Source organism: Capricornis sumatraensis, chromosome X (genome assembly GCF_032405125.1).
Source record: "Capricornis sumatraensis isolate serow.1 chromosome X, serow.2, whole genome shotgun sequence".
Taxonomy (NCBI): Eukaryota; Metazoa; Chordata; class Mammalia; order Artiodactyla; family Bovidae; genus Capricornis; species Capricornis sumatraensis.
This window is the reverse complement of record NC_091092.1, coordinates 64938271-64959701: the sequence shown is the minus strand read 5'-3', so window position 1 is coordinate 64959701 and position 21431 is coordinate 64938271. Positions and strand designations below refer to the sequence as shown.

The 21431-nt window shown below is 36.5% G+C and overlaps 1 protein-coding gene across 1 annotated transcript in view; it reads left to right on the top strand.

The window, feature by feature from the left end:
* The window catches only part of DACH2 (dachshund family transcription factor 2), a 986384-nt gene that overhangs the window by 766962 nt on the left and 197991 nt on the right, over positions 1-21431 (top strand). Inside the window, exons 9-10 of the mRNA XM_068963180.1 lie at positions 20802-20950; positions 21076-21223. Of these exons, the coding sequence (XP_068819281.1) occupies positions 20802-20950; positions 21076-21223 (297 nt within the window). The remainder of the gene's footprint in view (positions 1-20801; positions 20951-21075; positions 21224-21431) is intronic.

Here is a 21431-nt window from a genome sequence, read left to right as displayed (position 1 = left end):
TATTTAAGAAGACTAAGCAGGGAAAGACAAAATTTATCATTATAAGATGTTTTATTTCACTACAAAAGTAAATAATAAATATTACCTGGGACCTGAAAATTTGGCCTCTATTACTTTAAATGTTTGGAAGGGTTGGCAAAGTTTAAAAAGCTATGAAGTATTTTTAATAGAATTTTGCTAACCATAGAGCTCAATTTCTTAGTAAGTGGGAAAAATAATACATATTATAAGTGTCCAGATAGCTCAGAGGACATTGCAAGCAATAATTATATTGATGCATTAATGTCCAGGCTAGAATAGCATATTGTGTAGCCTTTACTCTCTGAAAGTTTTTTTTTTAATCAGATTTTCATAGAGACAATGTTAAATTAAATTAAATATTTACTTGGTTTATTAAAATATTCTCCCAAGAATCTGTGATGTAGATTGTGCTTGAAAATACAGGCTAACTATGGCACATTTCATTATCTGTTAACATAGGTGTTTTAACTGAAGGTAGGATGGATTGCACTGTCAGAAAAAAATAGTAGGAAGTAATTTTCAGCATTATATAACAATATGTTTTTTTTTTTTAACTCTGGAAAAATGCCAGATGGGATCTGAATGATGGCTGGGAGGTGACAGTCAACATAGAAGGAGTGAGAAAAGTGATTTTCCATACTGATCAATTCAGATTGGGAAACTGACAATCTCTGAGGAAACTATATAAACACATCTGACCAGGGGATAAAATCATGCTCCTTAAAGTAAACCAAAGGAATATGAAGACAGGTACAGGTCATATGCAGAAATGGTTGATATATGGTCCTAAAATGAATACAATTTCATTGGAATCTAATGTTATAATGTTGCTACTTAAAGCACTTTAGCCAAATAAATGAATCATAAAAGCATAGAATTGGAATCTAGTATAAAAGTTTGGGTGATATATTCAACTCTGATTGCTGTTGTTGTTCAGTTACTAGGTCTTGTCTGACTCTTTGTAGCCTCATGGTTTGCAGCATGCTAGACTCCACTGCCCTCCACTATCTCCAGGAGTTTGCTCAAATTCATGTTCATTGAGTCAGTGATGCTATGTAGCCATCTTATCTTCTACCACTTCCTTCTCCTTTTGTCTTCATTCTTTCCCAGCATTAGGGTCATTTCCAGTGAGTTGATTCTTGGCACTTTGTGGCCAAAGTATGGGAGCTTCAGTATCAGCCCTTGCAATGAATATTCAGGACTGATTTCTTTTATGATAGACTGGTTTCATCTTCTTGCAGTCCAAGGGACTCTAAAGAGTCTTCTCCAGCACCATGACTTGAAAGCATCATTTCCTCAGTGCTCAACCTTATTTTTTTTTACAGTCCAACACACACATCCATACTACTACAGAAAAAGCCACAGCTTTGTCTATACAGACTTTGTTGGCAAAGAGACGTCTCTGCTTTTTAATACACTGTGTAGGCTTGTCATAACTTTCCTTCCAAGGTGCAAATGTCTTTTAATTTCATGGCTGCTGTCACCATCTGCCATGATTTTGAACCCAAGAAAAGAAAATCTGTCACGTCTTCCACTTTCCTCTTCTATTTGCCATGAGGTGATGGTATCAAATGCCATGATCTTAATTTTTTGAATGTTGAATTTCAAGTCAGCTTTTTCACTCTCCTCTTTCACCCACATTATGAGGCTCTTTACTTCCTCTTCACCTTCTGGCCATTAGAGTAGTATCATCTGCATATCTGAGATGGTTGCTGTTTCTCCCAGCTATCTTGATTACAGCTTGTTATTATTCCAGTCTGGCATTTTGCATGATGCACTCTGCATATAACATAAATAAGTAGGGTGACAATAAATACTTTGTCATATTCCTTTCCCAATTTGGAACCAGTCAGTTAGTTGTTTCATGTCTGGTTCTAATTGTTGATTTTTGACTCACATACAGGTTTCTCAGGAGACAGGTAAGGTTGTCTGGTACTCCCATCTCTTTGAGAATTTAGCACAGTGTGTTGTGACCCACATAGTCAAAGGCTTTACCATAGCCAATGAGGCTATATACATTGAGGCAGAAGAATATTTTTTTTCTGGAATTCCCTTGGTTTCTCTAAGATCTAGCTAATGTGGACAATTTGACCTCTGGTTCCTCTGTCTCTTCAAAACCCAGGCTGCACATCTGCAAGTTCTCAATTCATACTGGTGAAGCCTAGCTTGAAGAATTTTGAGCATGACTTTGCTAGTGTGTGAAATGAGCCCAATTATATGGTAGTCTGACCATTCTTTGGCATTGTCCTTCTTTAGGATTGCAATGAAAAGTGACCTTTTCTAGTCCTGTGTCATTGCTGAGTTTTTCAAATTTGCTGACATATTGAATGCAGCACTTTAACAGCATCATCTTTTAGAATTTGAAATAACTCAGCTGGAATTCCATCACCTCCACTAGCTCTGTTCATAGTAATGCTTCCTAAGGCCCACTTGACTTCACACTCCAGGATGTCCAGCTCTAGGCGAGTGACCACACCATCGTGGTTATCCAGGTCATTGAGACGTTTTGTTTTTTTTTTTTGTATAGTTCTTCTGTGTATTTTTACCACCTCTTCTTAATCTCTTCTGCTTCTGTTAGATCCTTACTGTTTCTGTCATTTATCATGCCCATCTTTGTATGAAATATTCCCTCAATATCTGCAATTTTCTTGAAGAGATCTCTAGTCTTACCCATTCTATTGTTTTCCTCTACTTCTTTGCATTGTTCATTTAAGAAAGCCTTCTTATCTTTCTTAGCCATGCTCTGGAACTCTGCATTCATTTGGGTATATTTTTCTCTTTCTCCCTTGCCTTTTACTTCTCTTCTTTATTCAGCTATTTGTAAAGCCTCCTCAGACAACCACTATGCCTTCTTGCATTTCTTCTTCTTTGGGATGGTTTTGATTACTGCCCCTTGTACAATGCTATGAATCACCACACATTGTTTTTCAGTCACTCTATCTACCAGATCTAATCCCTTGAATTTATTTGTCACCTCTACTGTGTAATCTTAAGGGATTTTATTTAGGTCACACCTGAATTGTCTTGTATTTTTCCCTAGTTTCTTCAATATAAGTCTGAATTTTGCTATACAGAGCTAATGATCTGAGCTACAGTCAGCTTAATTTTTTTTTTCCTGACTATAAAGAGTTTCTCCATCTTTGAATGGAAGGAATATAATCAGTTTGCTTTCAATCCTAACCATCTGGTGATGTCAATTTTTAGAGCTGTCCTTTTGATTATTGGAAAAGTGTTTACTTTATTTGTTCTCACTACATGATTCCTCTGGATGAATTCATAATATTTAATCATTCATAGATACAGAAAAGTATAGAGAATTACACTTAATATTAATTACTGTTTCTTTGTTGGGCTTTGTACAAAGTAAAGTTTAAAAAATGTATTTTTTCCTCATTGGAAATATCATTGATTATGAGTATGTATAAATTTGGGATCAGATAAGTAAAGAAAATGGAGAAAATCAGAGGTACCTAAGCTGTCACTGGATGTTGAGAGCTAAGAAATTACCTGGGTAGTTTTAATCAGTTTGTATAGTATTAAAGTAATTTGGATCATGCAAACAATTCTTTTATGTCATGTGGTTTTAATAGGAGATATATATATATATATATATATGTATAGTTCAGTCGCTAGGTCATGTCCGACTCTTTGCGACCCCATGAATCTCAGCACACCAGGCCTCCCTGTCCATCACCATCTCCTGGAGTTCACTCAGACTTACATCCATCGACTCCGTGAAGCCATCCAGACATCTCATCCTCAGTCATCCCCTTCTCCTCCTGCCCCCAATCCCTCCCAGCATCAGAGTCTTTTCCAATGAGTCAGCTCTTCGTATGAGGTGGCCAAAGTACTGGAACTTCAGCTTTAGCATCATTCCTTCCAAAGAAATCCCAGGGTTGATCTCCTTCAGAATGGACTGGTTGGATCTCCTTGCAGTCCAAGGGACTCTCAAGAGTCTTCTCCAACACCACAGTTCAAAAGCATCAATTCTTCAGCGCCCAGCCTTCTTCACAGTCCAACTCTCACATCCATACATGACCACTGGAAAAACCATAGCCTTGACTAGACGGACCTTTGTTGACAAAGTAATGTCTCTGCCTTTGAATATACTATTTAGCTTGGTCATAACTTTTCTTCCAAGGAGTAAGTGTCTTTTAATTTCATGGCTGCAGTCACCATCTGCAGTGATTTTGGAGCCCCAAAAAATAAAGTCTGACACTGTTGCCACTGTTTCCCCATCGATTTCCCATGAGGTGATGCGACCAGATGCCATGATCTTCGTTTTCGAATGTTGAGCTTTAAGCCAACGTTTTTGTTCTCATCTTTCACTTTCATTAAGAAGATTTTTAGCTCCTCTTCACTTTCTGCCATAAGGGTGGTGTCATCTGCACATCTGAGGTTATTGATATTTCTGCTGGCAATCTTGATTCCAGCTTGTGTTTCTTCCAGTCCAGCATTTCTCATGATATACTCTGCATACAAGTCAAATAGCAGGGTGACAATATACAGCCTTGACATACTCCTTTTCCTATTTGGAACCAGTCTGTTGTTCCATGTCCAGTTCTAACTGTTGCTTCCTGACCTGCATACAGATTTCTCAAGAGGCAGGTCAGTTGCTCTGGTATTCCATCTCTTTCAGAATTTCCCACAGTTTATTGTGATCCACACAATCAAAGGCTTTGGCATAGTCAATAAAGCAGAAATAGATGTTTTTCTGGAACTCTCTTGCTTTTTCCATGATCCAACGGATGTTGGCAATTTCATCTCTGGTTCCTCTGCCTTTTCTAAAACCAGCTTGAACATCAGGGAGTTCATGGTTCACGTATTGCTGAAGCCCGGTTTGAAGAATTTTGAGCATTACTTTACTAGCATGTGAGATGAGTGCAATTGTGCAGTAGTTTGAGCATTCTTTGGCATTGCCTTTCCTTGAAATTGGAATGAAAATGGACCTTTTCCTGTCCTGTGGCCACTGCTGAGTTTTCCAAATTTGCTGGCATATTGAGTGCAACACTTTCACAGCATCATCTTTCAGGATTTGAAACAGCTCCACTAGCTTTGTTCTAAGTGATGCTTCCTAAGGCCCACTTGACTTCACATTCCAAGATGTCTGGCTCTAGATTAGTGATCACATCATCATGATTATCTGGGTCGTGAAGATCTTTTTTGTACAGTTCTTCTGTGTATTCTTGCCACCTCTTCTTAATATCTTCTGTTTCTGTAGGTCCATACCATTTCTGTCCTTTATCAAGCCCATCTTTGCATGAAATGTTCCCTTGGTATCTCTAATTTTCTTGAAGAGATCTCTAGTCTTTCGCATCCTGTTGTTTTCCTCTATTTCTTTGCATTGATTGCTGAAGAAGGCTTTCTTATCTCTTCTTGCTATTCTTTGGAACTCTGCATTCAGATGCGTATATCTTTCTTTTTCTCCTTTGCTTTTCGCCTCTCTTCTTTTCACAGCTATTTGTAAGGCCTCCCCAGACAGCCAGTTTGCTTTTTTGCATTTATTTTCCATGGGGATTGTCTTGATCCCTACCTCCTGTACAATGTCACAAACCGCATTCCATAGTTCATCAGGCACTCTATCTATCAGATCTAGGCCCTTAAATCTATTTCTCACTTCCACTGTATAATCATAAGGGATTTGATTTAGGTCATACCTGAATGGTCTAGCGGTTTTCCCTACTTTCTTCAATTTGAGTCTGAATTTGGTAATAAGGAGTTCATGATCTGAGCCACAGTCAACTACTGGTCTTGTTTTTGTTGACTGTATAGAGCTTCTCCATCTTTACCTGCGAAGAATATAATCATCTCCTGTAAGGAGATCCAACCAGTCCATTCTAAAGGAAAGCAGTCCTGAATATTCATTGGAAGAATTGATGCTGCAGGTGAAACTCCAATACTTTGGCCCCCTGATGCTGAGAACTGACTCATTTGAAAAGACCCTGATGCTGGGTATGATTGAAGGCAAAAGGAGAAGAAGATGACAGAGGATGAGATGGTTGGATGGCATTACCAACTCAATGGACATGAGTTTTAGTAAACTCTGGGAATTGGTGATGGATAGGGAGGCCTGGTGTGTTGCAGTCCATGAGGTCGCAAAGAGTCAGACACGACTGAGTGACTGAACTGACTGACTGACTGATACACACACACAGACACACACACACACACACACACACACACACACGTGCTCAGTTGTCTTCTACTCTTTGTGACCCCATGGACTATAGCCAGGAAGATCCTCTGGAGAAGGGAATGGCTATCCACTCCAATATTCTTGCCTGAAGAATTCCATGGACAGAAGAGCTTGGCGAGCTGCAGTCCATGGGGTCACAAAGAGTTGGACACGACTGAGCGACTAACACTTTCATTTTTTCACTTCATATGCTATGTACAGCGCTATGTGCTTCCATGTTTGTTTTTCCACTTAAACCTTCCAGAAACACTTCTCAGGTAATTCTTCCTATTCTACAATTAAGGCCATTGAAGTTAAGAGATATAACATTCTAAGACACAGATTCAGGCAACTTTGCTGTGTTTTAAATAGAATAGCAGAAGCATACATTTCAGAAAAGAAAGGAATTAAAATAAGAAAGTGGGGTATCTGGTGATTAACCTTTGAATAACTATTGAAGTTACCCTGAATGATACATTTGTGAACATTTTGTAATTGAGACTTCTAATATAATTATTAAAAGAAGTCACTGCAATGCTTTTAAATTTGCAAATATGTGAACTCATTTTAATTGGCACAACAATACCAGGCACAACTGAGTACTCAATAAATGCTTCTGATAAAAGTCACAACGTTAGATGTGAATATTGAAATAGAAATGAGTAAAACTGAAACATGCCATACAACCTAACTCAAAACATAGTTGAGGAAGAGGTAATGTGCAACATGAGAGAAAATGGCATATTAAATTGTTCTGTTGATGATGTTTAGCCCTCCTTGCTTCCTTGGCTATATCTTATGAATTATTTTATTATTATTGTTATCATTTATTTAAATCATTTTCTAAAATAATTTGTTCAGCAGATAGTATAAGCTATCGTGGCAATAGACACTATCTAAAAATAGGATTGTGCATTTGGTGAAGATTGTTAAACTGAGCATTATTAATGGATACTTGCCTCTTTGATAAAACTTCAGAGATTTCCAAACGAGAAGCAACAGTTTTGATGGTCTTAATGCCAACATTACACAGAAAATTTTTTAAAATGTGAAAATTGCTGTGTTTTGCTCTAGTAATTAAATTTTGTTTTAAAGAAAATTCAGTTTTGTAAAATAATTAAATTACTAGACCACAAACAAAGCTGAGCACTGAAGAATTGATGCTATGCTTTTGAACTGTGATGTCAGAGAAGACTCTTGAGAGTCCCTTGGGCAGCAAGGAGATCAAACCAGTCAATCCTAAAGGAAATCAATCCTGAATATTCATTGGAAGGACTGATGTTGCAGATGAAACTCTAATACTTCGGCCACCTGATACAAAGAACTGACTCATTGGAAAAGACCCTGATGCTGGGAAAGATTGAAAGCAGAAACAGAAGGGGATGACAGAGGGTGAGATGTTGGATAGCATCACTAACTTAATGGACATGAGTTTGAGCAAGCTCTGGGAGTTGGTGATGGACAGGGAGGCGTGGCATGCTGCAGTCCATGGGATCAAAGAGTCAGACAAGACTGAGTGACTGAACTGAACCGAGCTGAACTGATTGGCATAATTTTGAATTGGCTAGATCTACAATAGTGTTTTGATTATGACTTCAAGACTCATCTATTAGAAAAAACTCTTAATTGTTTTCTATTATAAAAATATGATGTCTCAGTACCTCAGTTTTTTTATTTACTAGCTAAAACAGAAAGATCAGTATATATTCTCTTCAACGTGTGTGCATACATTTTTCTATGTCTGAGAGAGACACACAGAGAGGAACGGAGAAAAGAGAGAGTTAATTAATGAATAAAATAATGTTTTCAATTTTATATCATTGGTACTGTGGTAACATCAAAAGTATAAATATTTCCAGGCCATAAGTGGGTACAATTGCAGTGTCCTTAGTGATCATGTCAATATAAGTGTCATACCTGTATAATTATCTACAGATTCTTCATTACAGAATTTATACAAGGTGACAAATTATAATCCATCACATAGACTGTTCTTGCCAAAATGTCATTGTCATTCAAATGACAGTGTCATTCTAACGTTAACTCATCTTTAATTTTTTCATCTTGATCCTACCAAAATATCCAACTTCTATCTTTCACAAATACAGTGAAATAGTATTCAAGTATTAATCCATATAATTGCTGTTTTCCATACTGAACATTTGCTTATGTTAAATTCATTCTTGGAAAAGTATTTTGCTTTTACCGGTATAGACTCACTTTTTTAAAAACTGTTGTTTCCTGATCCTTTGTTACAAAAAGATTTCATTATACACTTTTTTTTTAACTGCAGTGTAAATTGGTCTTCAGAATCTCTAAGTCTGTAGAACAATCTAGTTGATGTGTCTCTAATTTTACACAATTTCTTGAGGCTGTGAAAATACATGTTTAAAATTAGGTATCATTTTTAAATTTCTTAAAGTAGTGAAGGCCAGTATTTTTAAAAGATATTGTAATAGGAAGCAATATTAATCATCTTTAAATGTAGCAAAATTGACTTTTATATAGTTCAGTGGTTTCTCAAACTGTGATCTCCATACCAGTAACATAAAACATCAGCTAGGCACTTAGTAATTCCAGTTGCTAGGCCCTACCCTAAACTTACTGAATCAGAAAATTTGGGAGTTGGAAACGATTTTTTAAAGAACTTCAGGACATTCCAATGCATGATAAAGTTTACGAACCACTGATGTTAAGGTACTGGATTAATAAGTTGTTCTCCTGTACCTTCCACTGATCTACTTAGATATGTTAACTAAGTGGAAAAACAACAACAACAACAACAGTGATTTTAAAGTTAGCAGGACTGCCAGATCAGAGCAGTAAATTTTTTTTTTTTTTCCTGATTTGTGCCAGATTGAGAAGAGAATTTTCCTCCCTGGTTGATGGAAATGATTGCACATTCCCTGGAGGGGAAGCAAAATGAAAAATCTGCTTTATAGCATCTGCAGTCAGCTAGATGACTGAACCTCCAGTAAGCGTTTAAAAGCAGGGTTATATCAGAACCCAGAGGCTATTTTGCAGATAAGCCTGGGCGATGAAACATTATCACCTGGAAGGATCAACTGACTGATGGAAATGTGTGCCCTCTCCCCCATTTTTCCTAAACACATCTCTTTAAAGCATCAGCTTCCTTCCCACTTTACCTCTGTGACCACACCTGCCTCCTGTTTGCCAGTTTCTAATGCAGACTCCTACATATTAGCTTTCCACTCATTTATTGTTCTCCCCTTTGCAGCCTTTTTCAGAGAGGCAACCAGGCTTGTTTTCTGAAGCAGAGACTTGTATTTGTCTCTAGTGCTGTTTGATTGTATATTGAACATTCTTGTCTGTCTTGCAGTTTTTAGATCAAATTCTATTCTCTGTGTGAAATTTCTTTCTATTCGAAGTCCTCAGCTTTTTTCTGTTTCTATGTTCTAGAAACTACAGATGTACTTTAAAAAAAAAGCAGTCAGATTTGCTTTAATACAATAATACATCTCAAAGATGAAAGAAAAGTATGTATATACTATTACTCTTTTTAGTCCTCAAAAGACTAGGATATGCAGACTGGTTCAATGAATATACAGTAGGCATGGTTTGATAAGTATATCAACTATTTTTTGAAATTGCAGAATTTCAGTTTATCATAACATCTGTGAAAGTGAAGTCACTCAGTTGTGTCTGACTCTTTGCAACCCATGGACTGTAGCCTACCAGGAACCGCCATGCATCGGATTTTACAGGCAAGAGTACTGGAGTGGGTTGCCATTTCCTTCTCCAGGGGATCTTCCTGACCCAGGGATCGAACCCGGCTTCCCTCACTTTAGGGCAGACACATAACCGTCTGAGCCAACAGGGAAGTCCATAACATCTGTTCAGTTCAGTAGCTCAGTTATGTCTGACTCTTTGTGACCCCATGAATTGCAGCATGCCAGGCCTCCCTGTCCATCACCAACTCCTGGAGTTCACTCAAACTAATGTCCATTGAGTCAGTGATGCCATGCAGCCATCTCATCCTCTGTCGTCCCCTTCTCCTCCTGCCCCCAATCCCTCCCAGTATCAGAGTCTTTTCCAGTGAGTCAACTCTTCACATGAGGAGGCCAAAGTACTAAAGTTTCAGCTTCAACATCAGTCCTTCCAATGAACACCGAGGACTGATCTTTAGAATGGACTGGTTGGATCTCCTTGCAGTCCAAGGGACTCTCAAGAGTCTTCTCCAACACCACAGTTCAAAAGCATCTATTCTTCGGCACTCAGCCTTCTTCACAGTCCAACTCTCACATCCATACATGACCACAGGAAAAACCATAGCCTTGACTAGACGGACCTTAGTTGGCAAAGTAATGTCTCTGCTTTGGACATAACTTTCCTTCCAAGGAGTAAGTATCTTTTAATTTCATGGCTGTAGTCACCATCTGCAGTGATTTTGGAGCCTCCGCCCCCAAATAGTCTGACACTGTTTCTACTGTTTCCCCATCTATTTCACATGAAGTGATGGGACCAGATGCCATGATCTTAGTTTTCTGAATGTTGAGCTTTAAGCCAACTTTTTCACTCTCCTCTTTCACTTTCATCAAGAGGCTTTTTAGTTCCTCTTCACTTTCTGCCATGAGGGTGGTGTCATCTGCACATCTAAGGTTATTGATGTTTCTCCCAGCAATCTTGATTCCAGCTTGTGCTTCTTCCAGCCCAGCGTTTCTCATCATGTACTCTGCATACAAGTTAAATAAGCGGGGTGTCAATATGGGGCCTTGACGTACTCCTTTTCCTATTTGGAACCAGTCTGTTGTTCCATGTCCAGTTCTAACTGTTGCTTCCTGACCTGCATATAGGTTTCTCAAGAGGCAAGTCAGGTGTTCTGGTATTCCCATCTCTTTCAGAATTTTCCACAGTTTATTGTGATCCACACAGTCAAAGGCTTTGGCATAGTCAATAAAGCAGAAATAGATGTTTTTTCTGGAACTCTCTTGCTTTTTTCATAACCCAGCAGATGTTGGCAATTTGATCTCTGGTTCCTCTGCCTTTTCTAAAACCAGCTTGAACATCTGGAAGTTCACGGTTCACATATTGCTGAAGCCTGGTTTGGAGAATTTTGAGCATTACTTTACTAGCATGTGAGATGAGTGCAGCTGTGTGGAAGTTTGAGCATTTTTTGGCATTGCCTTTCTTTGAGATTGGGATGAAAACTGACCTTTTCCAGTCCTGTGGCCACTGCTGAGTTTTCCAAATTTACTGGCATATTGAGTGCTGCACTTTCACAGCATCATTTTTCAGGATTTGAAATATCTCAACTGGAATTCCATCACCTCCACTAGCTTTGTTTGTAGTGATGCTATCTAAGGCCCACTTGACTTCACATGCCAGGATTTCTGGCTCTAGATGAGTAATCACACCATCGTGATTATCTGGGTCGTGAAGATCTCTTTTGTTTAGTTCTGTTTATTCTTGCCACCTCTTCTTAATATCTTCTGCTTCTGTTAGGTCCATACCATTTCTGTCCTTTACCGATCCCATCTTTGCATGAAATGTTCCCTTGGTATCTCTAATTTTCTTGAAGAGATCTCTAGTCTTTCCCATTTGGTTGTTTTCTTCTATTTCTTTGCTTTGATCCCTGAGGAAGGCTTTCTTATCTCTCCTTGCTATTCTTTGGAACTCTGCATTCAGATGGGTATATCTTTCCTTTTCTCCTTTGCTTTTCACTTCTTTTCACAGCTATTTGTAAGACCTCCCCAGACAGCCATTTTGCTTTTTTGCATTTATTTTCCATGGGGATGGTCTTGATTCCTGACTCCTGTACAATGTTATGAACCTCCATCTGTAGTTCATCAGGCACTCTGTCTATCAAGTCTAGTCCCTTAAATCTATTTCTCACTTCTACTGTATAATCATAAGGGATTTGATTTAGTTCATACCTGAATGATCTAGTGGTTTTCCCTGCTTTCTTCAATATAAGTCTGAATTTGGCAATAAGGAGTTCATGATCTGAGCCACAGTCAGCTCCCGGTCTTGTTTTTGCTGACTGTATAGAGCTTCTCCATCTTTGGCTGCAAAGAATATAATCAATCTGATTTCAGTGTTAACATCTGTAGACTATAATGATAATTTATTCTATTGGGAAGGCTGAAAGTTGACAAGAAACTCTGTTTCAGTTCCCTATTCCTTCCTTTCACCACATATTTGTATGAAAAAATCTTTTATAATTATGTATTCATGTACTATATTACCTTTTTAAATAGAAAAAAAGGAATAAATGTGATGATCTGAAAGTTTACCTCATGGTTTAAGATTATTGGTATGTATTCAAAATCATTACAACTGTTGTAGATACCTGATAGTTAATTAAATACCAGATAGACAGCAATAGGAAAATTAAAAACCTTTAGGGTCCCCACTCTCATGGAGAGTATACTGTAATAAAATGAAATGTAACCACTACTACCACATGCATGCTCAGTCATGTCCAATTCTTTGCGACCCCATAGATTGTAGCCCACTAGGCTCCTCTGTCCATGGAATTTTCCCGGCAAGGATACTGGAATCCGTTGTCATTTCCTCCTCCAGGGGATCTTCCTGATGCAGGGATCAAACCTGTCTCCTACATTGGCAGGTGGATTCATTACAACTGAGCTAGCTGGGAATCATTGAAACATGTAACAAAAATAACAAATAAAAAAGTTATGTTGTATAATAAATGGTGATCAATTTTATAGGAAAAATCATGTAAAGGGGATGGAAATGGGGTTCAGGCTGCAATGTTAAATCAGATGGTTCGCATAAGTTTCACTAATAAGGTGATATTTGATGAAGTCAGGAACCTGGAATTAAATGTCTAAGAACTCTAAAACATACCACGTAAATTACTGTGTTAGTTCTAAATCACTGACTTGACCTTATTGTTTTATTAAGCATATTAAACTCTCTAGAAGTTTAGTACAGAAAGGGAGATCTAGTTAACTGCTCATTCATTGAGATTTTCCTATATAATTTTGAAACAGTTCTGGTTCTCAACCAGTATTGACATTTGGGCCAGATAATTATTTGGTGGGGATGGAGGAGGGGGCTGGGCATCCCTGGCCTCTACCATTAGATGCCAGTAGCACACACTCTTACCTCCTCAGTTTTGACAGTCATAAATATCTCCAGCTACTGCCAGCTGTCCTCTGGGCAGGAAAATTGCTCCCAGCTGAGAACCACTGGTCTTGGCTTAGGAAGTTCTCTCAGACCTTTGATAACTGAGAAAGTAACATTGACCTAATTTAGAGTAAAGCCAGACTCATCCAATTATTACCAAAAGAGGATTTTTTTCAACATGTCATTTCATGAGGTGTTAGTGGATGCTTAGTTGATCAAATACATTACTGTAGTCTCTTCCACTCCTGGGAAATATCAATAAACAATTTATTTAACAAGCACGTATATTGCCTTTACTTTGAATAACTTTACAAATATTACTTCATTAATAACAGCCCTATAATATAAATATTATTATTATCTTAACTTTACAGATGAGTAAATTGAAGCACAGAAAGATTAAGGAGATTTTCCAGGGGCTAGCAAATCACAGAGCAGTATTAGAAACATAGAAAGTCAAATTCTAGCATCTTTTACTCTTTGTCACTATGGTCTCAGCTATCTGTTTTAACTTGTAACTATGTTAATATTTATAATTAGCATTTTAAAGGTTCTGATATGTTTTGTTTTGATAGATTTAACAAATAAAAATGAAAGCAATATGCTCAGCAAAATTTAATTTCAGATAAACAAATCATTATTTAGCATAAGGATGTCCCATAGAATGTTTTGCATACTTATTAATATAGTAAACAAATAATTCGTTCTTTATTTGAAATTCAAATTTGACTGGGCACCCTGTAACTTTTGAAATTCAAATTTGACTGGGCACCCTGTAACTTATCTGACAGCTCTTGCTTTAAAGAAAACTGTTTAATAGTGTTCAAAGAAATTTTTTCAACACTAGTTTGAGCAAGGAAACTTTTTCTTATTGGGACACTTAATATCCTAGAGAAGTTCCATGGGGCTTTATTTTAAGGACACTGGGAACACTTTTCAACTAGAGTCAATAGATTAGTTTGAGTACTTACTCCAGACCACAGTGATCTCTTGTTCTTTGAACTCACAGGGGCACTTAATCTATGCCACATGATTTCACACATAATTGTACACTTCTATAACTTGTTGACTTTTTCCCAAAATAATGTGTCAGCTTCTTAATGACAGGGACTGAGTATCATACTTCCTCCAAATCCTTCACTAAATATACTATTTATTATCAGCATACTATTTTATCTGAAAGATGATTTATTTCTAATTAATAATTTATAAAGGGAGTCTGTTTTACCAAATTGCTAATTTAAGCATCTAGAGCAATACAGGGCCATAATCGGTTTAAAAGTATTTTGCCTCACTTTCTCAGGCTGGTGACCCTTCATTCCTTTGCTACTAACTTTTTGTTTTCATTTGTCAGCATTATTATTATTTTTTTGATTCCCTAAAGAAATGTAACAATTTAGGGATCAAGTTTTTCTTTTCAAATTTGATGATGGCAACACTTGAGTCATTGTTCAATTCAAACCATGAACACTTCCTCATATTCATGCAGGTCAGATTATTTCACAACAGTTGGTCATTTTGTTGTTATTGTTCATCATTTTGGAAGAGGGAAACAGGTGTCTTGCTTGTGCCAAATGTAATACTAGTGACACCAACAAAAAAGAGTCCCCTGGGCAAGAATATTTAGGGGAAAGCTCTCAAATAATGAAATTTAATTTATTTGTTAAAGAATGAAAACTGATGACCTGGTAGGTGGCTGCATTTTTTCACTGCTAAGTGATTCAGCTGTGTTCAGTTTCTATTCCTGTACCACAATCCTCAAAGCCCAGAGGAAAGAAGAAACACTTAACCCCATGAAAAGTGGAAAAACACTAGAGTCAAGTAGAAAGTCTCCAGCATCCTTGACTTTAATTTTTAGAACGACTTTTCCATCCTGAGCATTTACCATATGTTTATATTTTTTTCTATAAATTAAACTTCTTGTCAACTTTTATATCTATTCATCTGGGCCTTAAAATAAGATAGTAAAATTAACAGCTTGTTCTCTAAATGGATTTCCAAGTGCTATTGCAAAGTATGGCAGGTTTAACCAACATGTTCAATAAAAGTAGTCTCCAATTTTCTTCAATAAATTCAGGCATTGCTCACATCCTCAGCTAGATAGCAGTTGTTCTATCTTTATATTTTAGTTTATGCCATTGCATCATATGTTTTGCTAAATGTTTTAATACATGTGTCTTGAACACTAGCTTTTTAAATAAAATTGCTCAATCAAAACACTTTCTCCCTGGATTAAAAAGAGATTCTCCGATTTCACTAACAGTATATATTTCTAGTACTTGCCATATTTAATTTCATTGGCAATTAGGATTTTCCAATCTGACCTGATAAATTCCTACATATAAGTACATCTATTCAAACTCTGGGAAAAATGTAAGTGCTACTCAGATCATTCATTTTTATAGCCTGTGATTTAAATCAGAAAAAAAAATGATGAGTGGTTTGACAGTTTTCACTTATATACACCAAAATATAATACACTTCAACTAGTTTTTGGCTATTATGGACCTTAACATGCAATATGACCTTGGTCAGGAAAAGTGTATTTGGTTTGCACAGAAACTTAATCATAAGTCATAAATAGAATCCTTCCTTTTTATTGCCCTTTTCTAGGACTAGGAAATACATTGCTTGTGGGACAGATAGGATATGAACAATGGGACAAATAGAGTCCAGGGTTATCTTGTCCATGTGAAAACTGCTGCTGAAAATCGATATGATCTCTGCTCTACTGTCATGTCAGTTCCCACCCTCTGTGTCCCATTTGTCTTTTAGTAGAAGCTTAGATCTGTGTGCTGTCTCTGTGTGTCTCTCTTGGGCCAGATTATCAAAATGAATCATTGCCTGCATACCTCTTATATTTATATTTATTTTCCTGGTGTTGACTAGGTCTGATGAAATATGATTCTTTTGCATTTGATCCTCACTGCAGCAAGTAGCACCTAATTCAGCTGTGTCTGTCTCTTTAAAGAGGAGCAATACCATTTTGAAACTTCAATCTACTGTACAGCAACATTACAAACCATAGACCATGCAACCTGTCTTCATAGTCAATAGCAATTTTCCTTTCAGCCAATTTAATGGAATTTCATTAATCTCCAAATAGAAGATTTCTAGTGATTTTAATATAGTTTTAATTTTGTTTTATGCATAATTTACTGCTTCTCTTTTCAGATTTTTGTTAATAGAATACCCCTCCAATTCTGACCACTGAGGTTACATTTGTGTGTAGAGTAAGAAATGACAAATAATCTGTATTTTTAAGAACTCTGCCTTGATACAAAATATTTATTCAGGAGAAACATTATGTTATCTATGAATCATCAGGAAGTCAACATTCTAACTTTGTAGTGGTTCATCTTGTAAAAATAAATCTTCTACGAGGTTACATAAATTCATCTTGAAGATTTATAAACATCAGTATAAATATGTTGAAACTCTAATTACTGTTAATATTGATAGATCATTGTGAAGTCATTCTATCTATCCACTTAATGCATTCATATGCAGAAGACAAAATGCTAGCTAAATCAAGACTTTGATAAATAAAGCATAATATTGCTTCATTAGTTATTGAGAAATAAGCCTTTTGAGATATTACAGCTGCTATATAAGACATATTTTATAAATTGGGTTTTTAATGAGATATTTCCAGTGTTCAAACCTTGTAGTTGAAATAGTTCACAGAATTTGTGTTCATTCTCTCTGGAATACTTTGCCTCTTCCAAAGCTACTACTGACAAAGAAGGAAGAAAGGAAGGAGGGAGAGAAGGAAGGAAGACAAGTTCTGTAAGAAGTTAGGGTTAATTTATAAGCAAGTTCTATAAAACACATGCATCAAGCATTTAGGTTCAAAATATTATTTGTTAGTTTTACTAAAAAGCAATTCCTGGGAATATGTTCCTTTTTAAAAAACGTTTATTTATTTTAATTGGAAGATAATTATTTTAAAATATTGTGGTAGTTTTTGCCATACATTGACATGAATCAGCCACATATGTACCCCCATTCTGAACCCCTCTCTCACTTCCGTCCCCATCCCATCCCTCTGGGTTGTCTCAGTGCAGTGGCTTTGAGTGCCCTGTTTCACACATAGAATTTAGACTGGTCATCTATTTCACATCTGGTAATATACAGGTTTCAATGTCATTCTCTCAAATCATCCCACCTTCACCTTCTCCCACAGAGTCCAAAAGACTGTTCTTTACATCTGTGTCTCTTTTGCTGTCTCACATATAGGGTCATCATGACCATCTTTCTAGATTCCATATATAAATGTTAATATACTGTATTGGTGTTTCTCTGACTTACTTCACTCTGTATAATAGGCTCCAGTTTCATCCATCTCATTAGAACTGACTCAAATGCATTCTTTTTTTTATAGCTGAGTCGCATTCCATTGTGTATATGTACAATTTCCTTATCCATTTGCCTGCCAATGGACATCTAGGTTGCTTCTATGTCCTAGCTATTGTAAGCAGTGCTGCGATTAACATTGGGGTACGTGTGTCTCTTTCAATTCTGGTTTCCTTCGTATGTATGCCCAGCAGTGGGTTGCTGGAAGTTCTGTTTCCAGCTTTTTAAGGAATATCCACACTGTTCTCCATAGTGGCTGTACCAGTTTACATTTTCACCAACAGTGTAAGAGGGTTCCTTTTTCTCCACACCCTCTCCAGCATTTTTTTTTTTTATAGCCTTTTTGATGGCAGCCATTCTGACTGGCATGAGATGGTACCTCATTGTGGTTTTGATTTGCATTTCTCTGATGAGTGACTTTGGGCATCTTTTCTGTATGTCTTCTTCAGAGAGATGTTTGTTTAGTTCTTTAGCCCACTTTTTGTTTGGATAGTTTATTTTTCTGGTATTGAGCTGCTTATATATTTTTGAGATTAATGTTCTGTCAGTTGCTTTATTTGCTATTATTTTCTCCCATTCTAAAAGCTGCCTTTTCACCTTGCTTATAGTTTCCTTTACTGTGCAAAAACTTTTAAGTTTAATCAGGTCCCATTTGTTTATTTTTGTTTTTATTTCCATAACTCTGGGAGGTCACAGAGGATCTTGCTGTAATTTATGTCAGAGAGTGTTCTGCCTATATTTTCCTCTAAGAGTTTTATAGTTTCTGGTCTTACAGTTAGCGATCTAATCTGTTTTGATTTTATTTCTGTGTATGGTGTTACAAAATATTCTACTTTCAGTCTTTTACAGGTGGTTGACCAGTTTTCCCAGCACCACTTGTTAAAAGAGTTTGTCTTTCCTCCATTGTATATTTTTGCCTCCTTTGTGTTTGATAAGTTGTTCACAGGTGCCTGGATTTATCTCTGGGCTTTCTATTTTGTTCCATTGATCGATATTTCTGTCTTTGCACCAATGCTATAGATATGTTCCTTATAGTTTCCTGTGCAAAAATAAAATTCACATTTTATCCATATTATTGAATTATTTAAAACAAATATTCAAATGCCCTGTAACATTTTGGATTCAAATAATGTAAAACTTTATTCTCTAAAATAATTGTTTGAATTTTCATCTCTATAGGCTTTAGAAAATTAGAAATTGTAAAGGTGATCTACATAAGAGTACTTCATTCGGAGATAATGCTATCCCATTAAGTAATCCCACAGAAGTTCCCACAATTGTATGCCACAGGTTTCCACACAGGAAATTCCACAGCAAACCATGGTGACTGACATCAATGGGGTTCAAGACTCTGCACGCTAAGTATATAGGCTGCTTGGACAATTGAAAAATGAGGTCTATGACAAATCCATATTTCTATCCTTACAAGGACCAGAACCAATAGGTAGAGTTTTGTTTTCAAACCATGTTAAAATTCTAGATTTCTAGTCTAGATTCAAGTGTAGTTTTTTTTTTAATTTTTGAATAAGTCTCAATATATATAGGGTCACTGAAATTTTTTATGACCAGAGATGTGCATATTTTAAAAGTTTGCATGTGCTCAGTTACTGAAATAAAGAAACTGGTGAATAGAATAATTTTGTTTGAGGTGCTGTGATTCAATTCACTGTACACTGCTATAGAAGTCATTTAAGAATATCAGACTTTGATTACTTTCCATGATTACCTCTGTAGCAGTTTGTTTCTATATATGTCAAAAAATCTCCAATTCCTAATTGCAGAGAAAATTTTGCTATCTGGTTCACACATCTCACACAAAAGGTTTTGTACCAGAATTCAAGTAGATAATCAATTAGTTAGCTTCTCAAAGTAACAGAAGACTCCTTTTGTAATTAGATGTATCTGTGCCAAACCTGGCACTAATACATTTTAAAATTTTTGTCTCTTCATATGAAGCTTTAAAGGAATCTCATTAAAGTCATGAGTGTGTAGAAGTTAATATACAAATAAAAGGAGAGAAAATATACACTTTGTGGCTTTACATTGTAGGTTATTATTTTTTCTTAAGAAATAGTCTTCAAAATGAGAGGTAGCACTGGAAAACTGTCCAGATCCTAAACTAGTGAATGATTAAACATAAAGTAATATATCCTTGAAATAGAAAACTTTTCAGCAATAAAAAGGAAAAAAAAAATCCACCGATACATGCCACAACATAGGTGAACCTCAAAAAATATATGCACCAGTACTTTGGCCACCTCATGCTAAGAGTTGACTCATTGGAAAAGACTCTGATGCTGGGAGGGATTGGGGGCAGGAAGAGAAGGGGACGACCAAGGATGAGATGGCTGGATGGCATCACGGACTCGATGGACGTGAGTCTAAGTGAACTCCGGAGATGATGATGGACAGGGAGGCCTGGCATGCTGCGATTCATGGGGTTGCAAAGAGTCGGACACGACTGAGCGACTGAACTGAACTGAAGCAAAAGACAGACAAAAATACCACTTACTGTACGATTCTATTTATGTAAACACCTAGTAAAGGCAATCCTATAGAGACAAAAACTAGTAGTTGTCAGGGGCTTGAAGTGGAAGAGGATAATATAAATGGGCATAAGGATTATTTTGGGGGTGAATGAGGTATTCTGAAATAGAGTTTGGGTAATGGTTGTACAATGTAAAAAATAGTGATGCATATATTGAAACAGGTGAATTTTATTATATGTAAATTATACTCCAATAAATGTGTTAAAACATGGAGAGAGATGGATATAGACATAGATATATAGATACATTTAAAGAGAAAAATATAAAGCAATTTATGTTTTACTAAGGAATGATTGGATTATTTAATTTATAGATAGTAATGAAGATATCTTAAATTTGTTTTTAAAAACTTTATGCCTGTTAGCAGTATATGTTGCTTCATTTTCACAGATTCTTTACTGAAGTATTTATTCTTGAGAAATTAGAGTCAGGTGGAAAATAGGTATGGCTTCCAATTATGAGTTTTCCATCAGTTAGCTTTAAAACAAAATCTTTATAGATGCTATTAGAGGTGAAGGAAACATAGTGAAAATTTTGAGCTATTAGTTTATGAACCTTCTGATATTAGTTTTTTTTTTTTTTTTCAGAAAAGGTACCTGTTCAAATTCCAATGATGAAGTCACCCTTGGACAAGATCCAACTGACTCCTGGGCAGGCACTGCCTTCTGGATTTCCTGGACCATTCATTTTTGCTGATAGTCTGTCCTCTGTGGAGACTCTGTTGACCAACATTCAGGTCAACAATATTTCTATAAACAAAATAAATGTAATACAAGACATTAGCACCTACATCAATTATTTCACATTTGAGAAATTAAAACAGATAAGATGAACTGTATGTCATTTGCTGTACTTTGACAGGGTTTACTGAAAGTAGCTTTGGATAATGCTCACATTCAAGAGAAGCAGATTCAACAAGAAAAAAAGGAACTGCGACTGGAGCTCTATAGAGAGAGAGAAATTAGAGAAAACCTTGAAAGACAACTGGCAGTTGAGCTTCAAAGCAGAAGTAAGTTTAACAAGCTCACTATAACTGAAAAAGTTAACATTGTGTTGGAAATATTTTCAGTAGTAATAGAAATATTCTCAGATATATCCTGGAACTGCTGAAAAGGGCACAATCATGATAAAATTAAATCCCATACCCACCAGGTGGATGACCCACAAACTGGAGAACAATAATACCAAAGAAGTTCTCCCAATGTTGTGAAGATTCT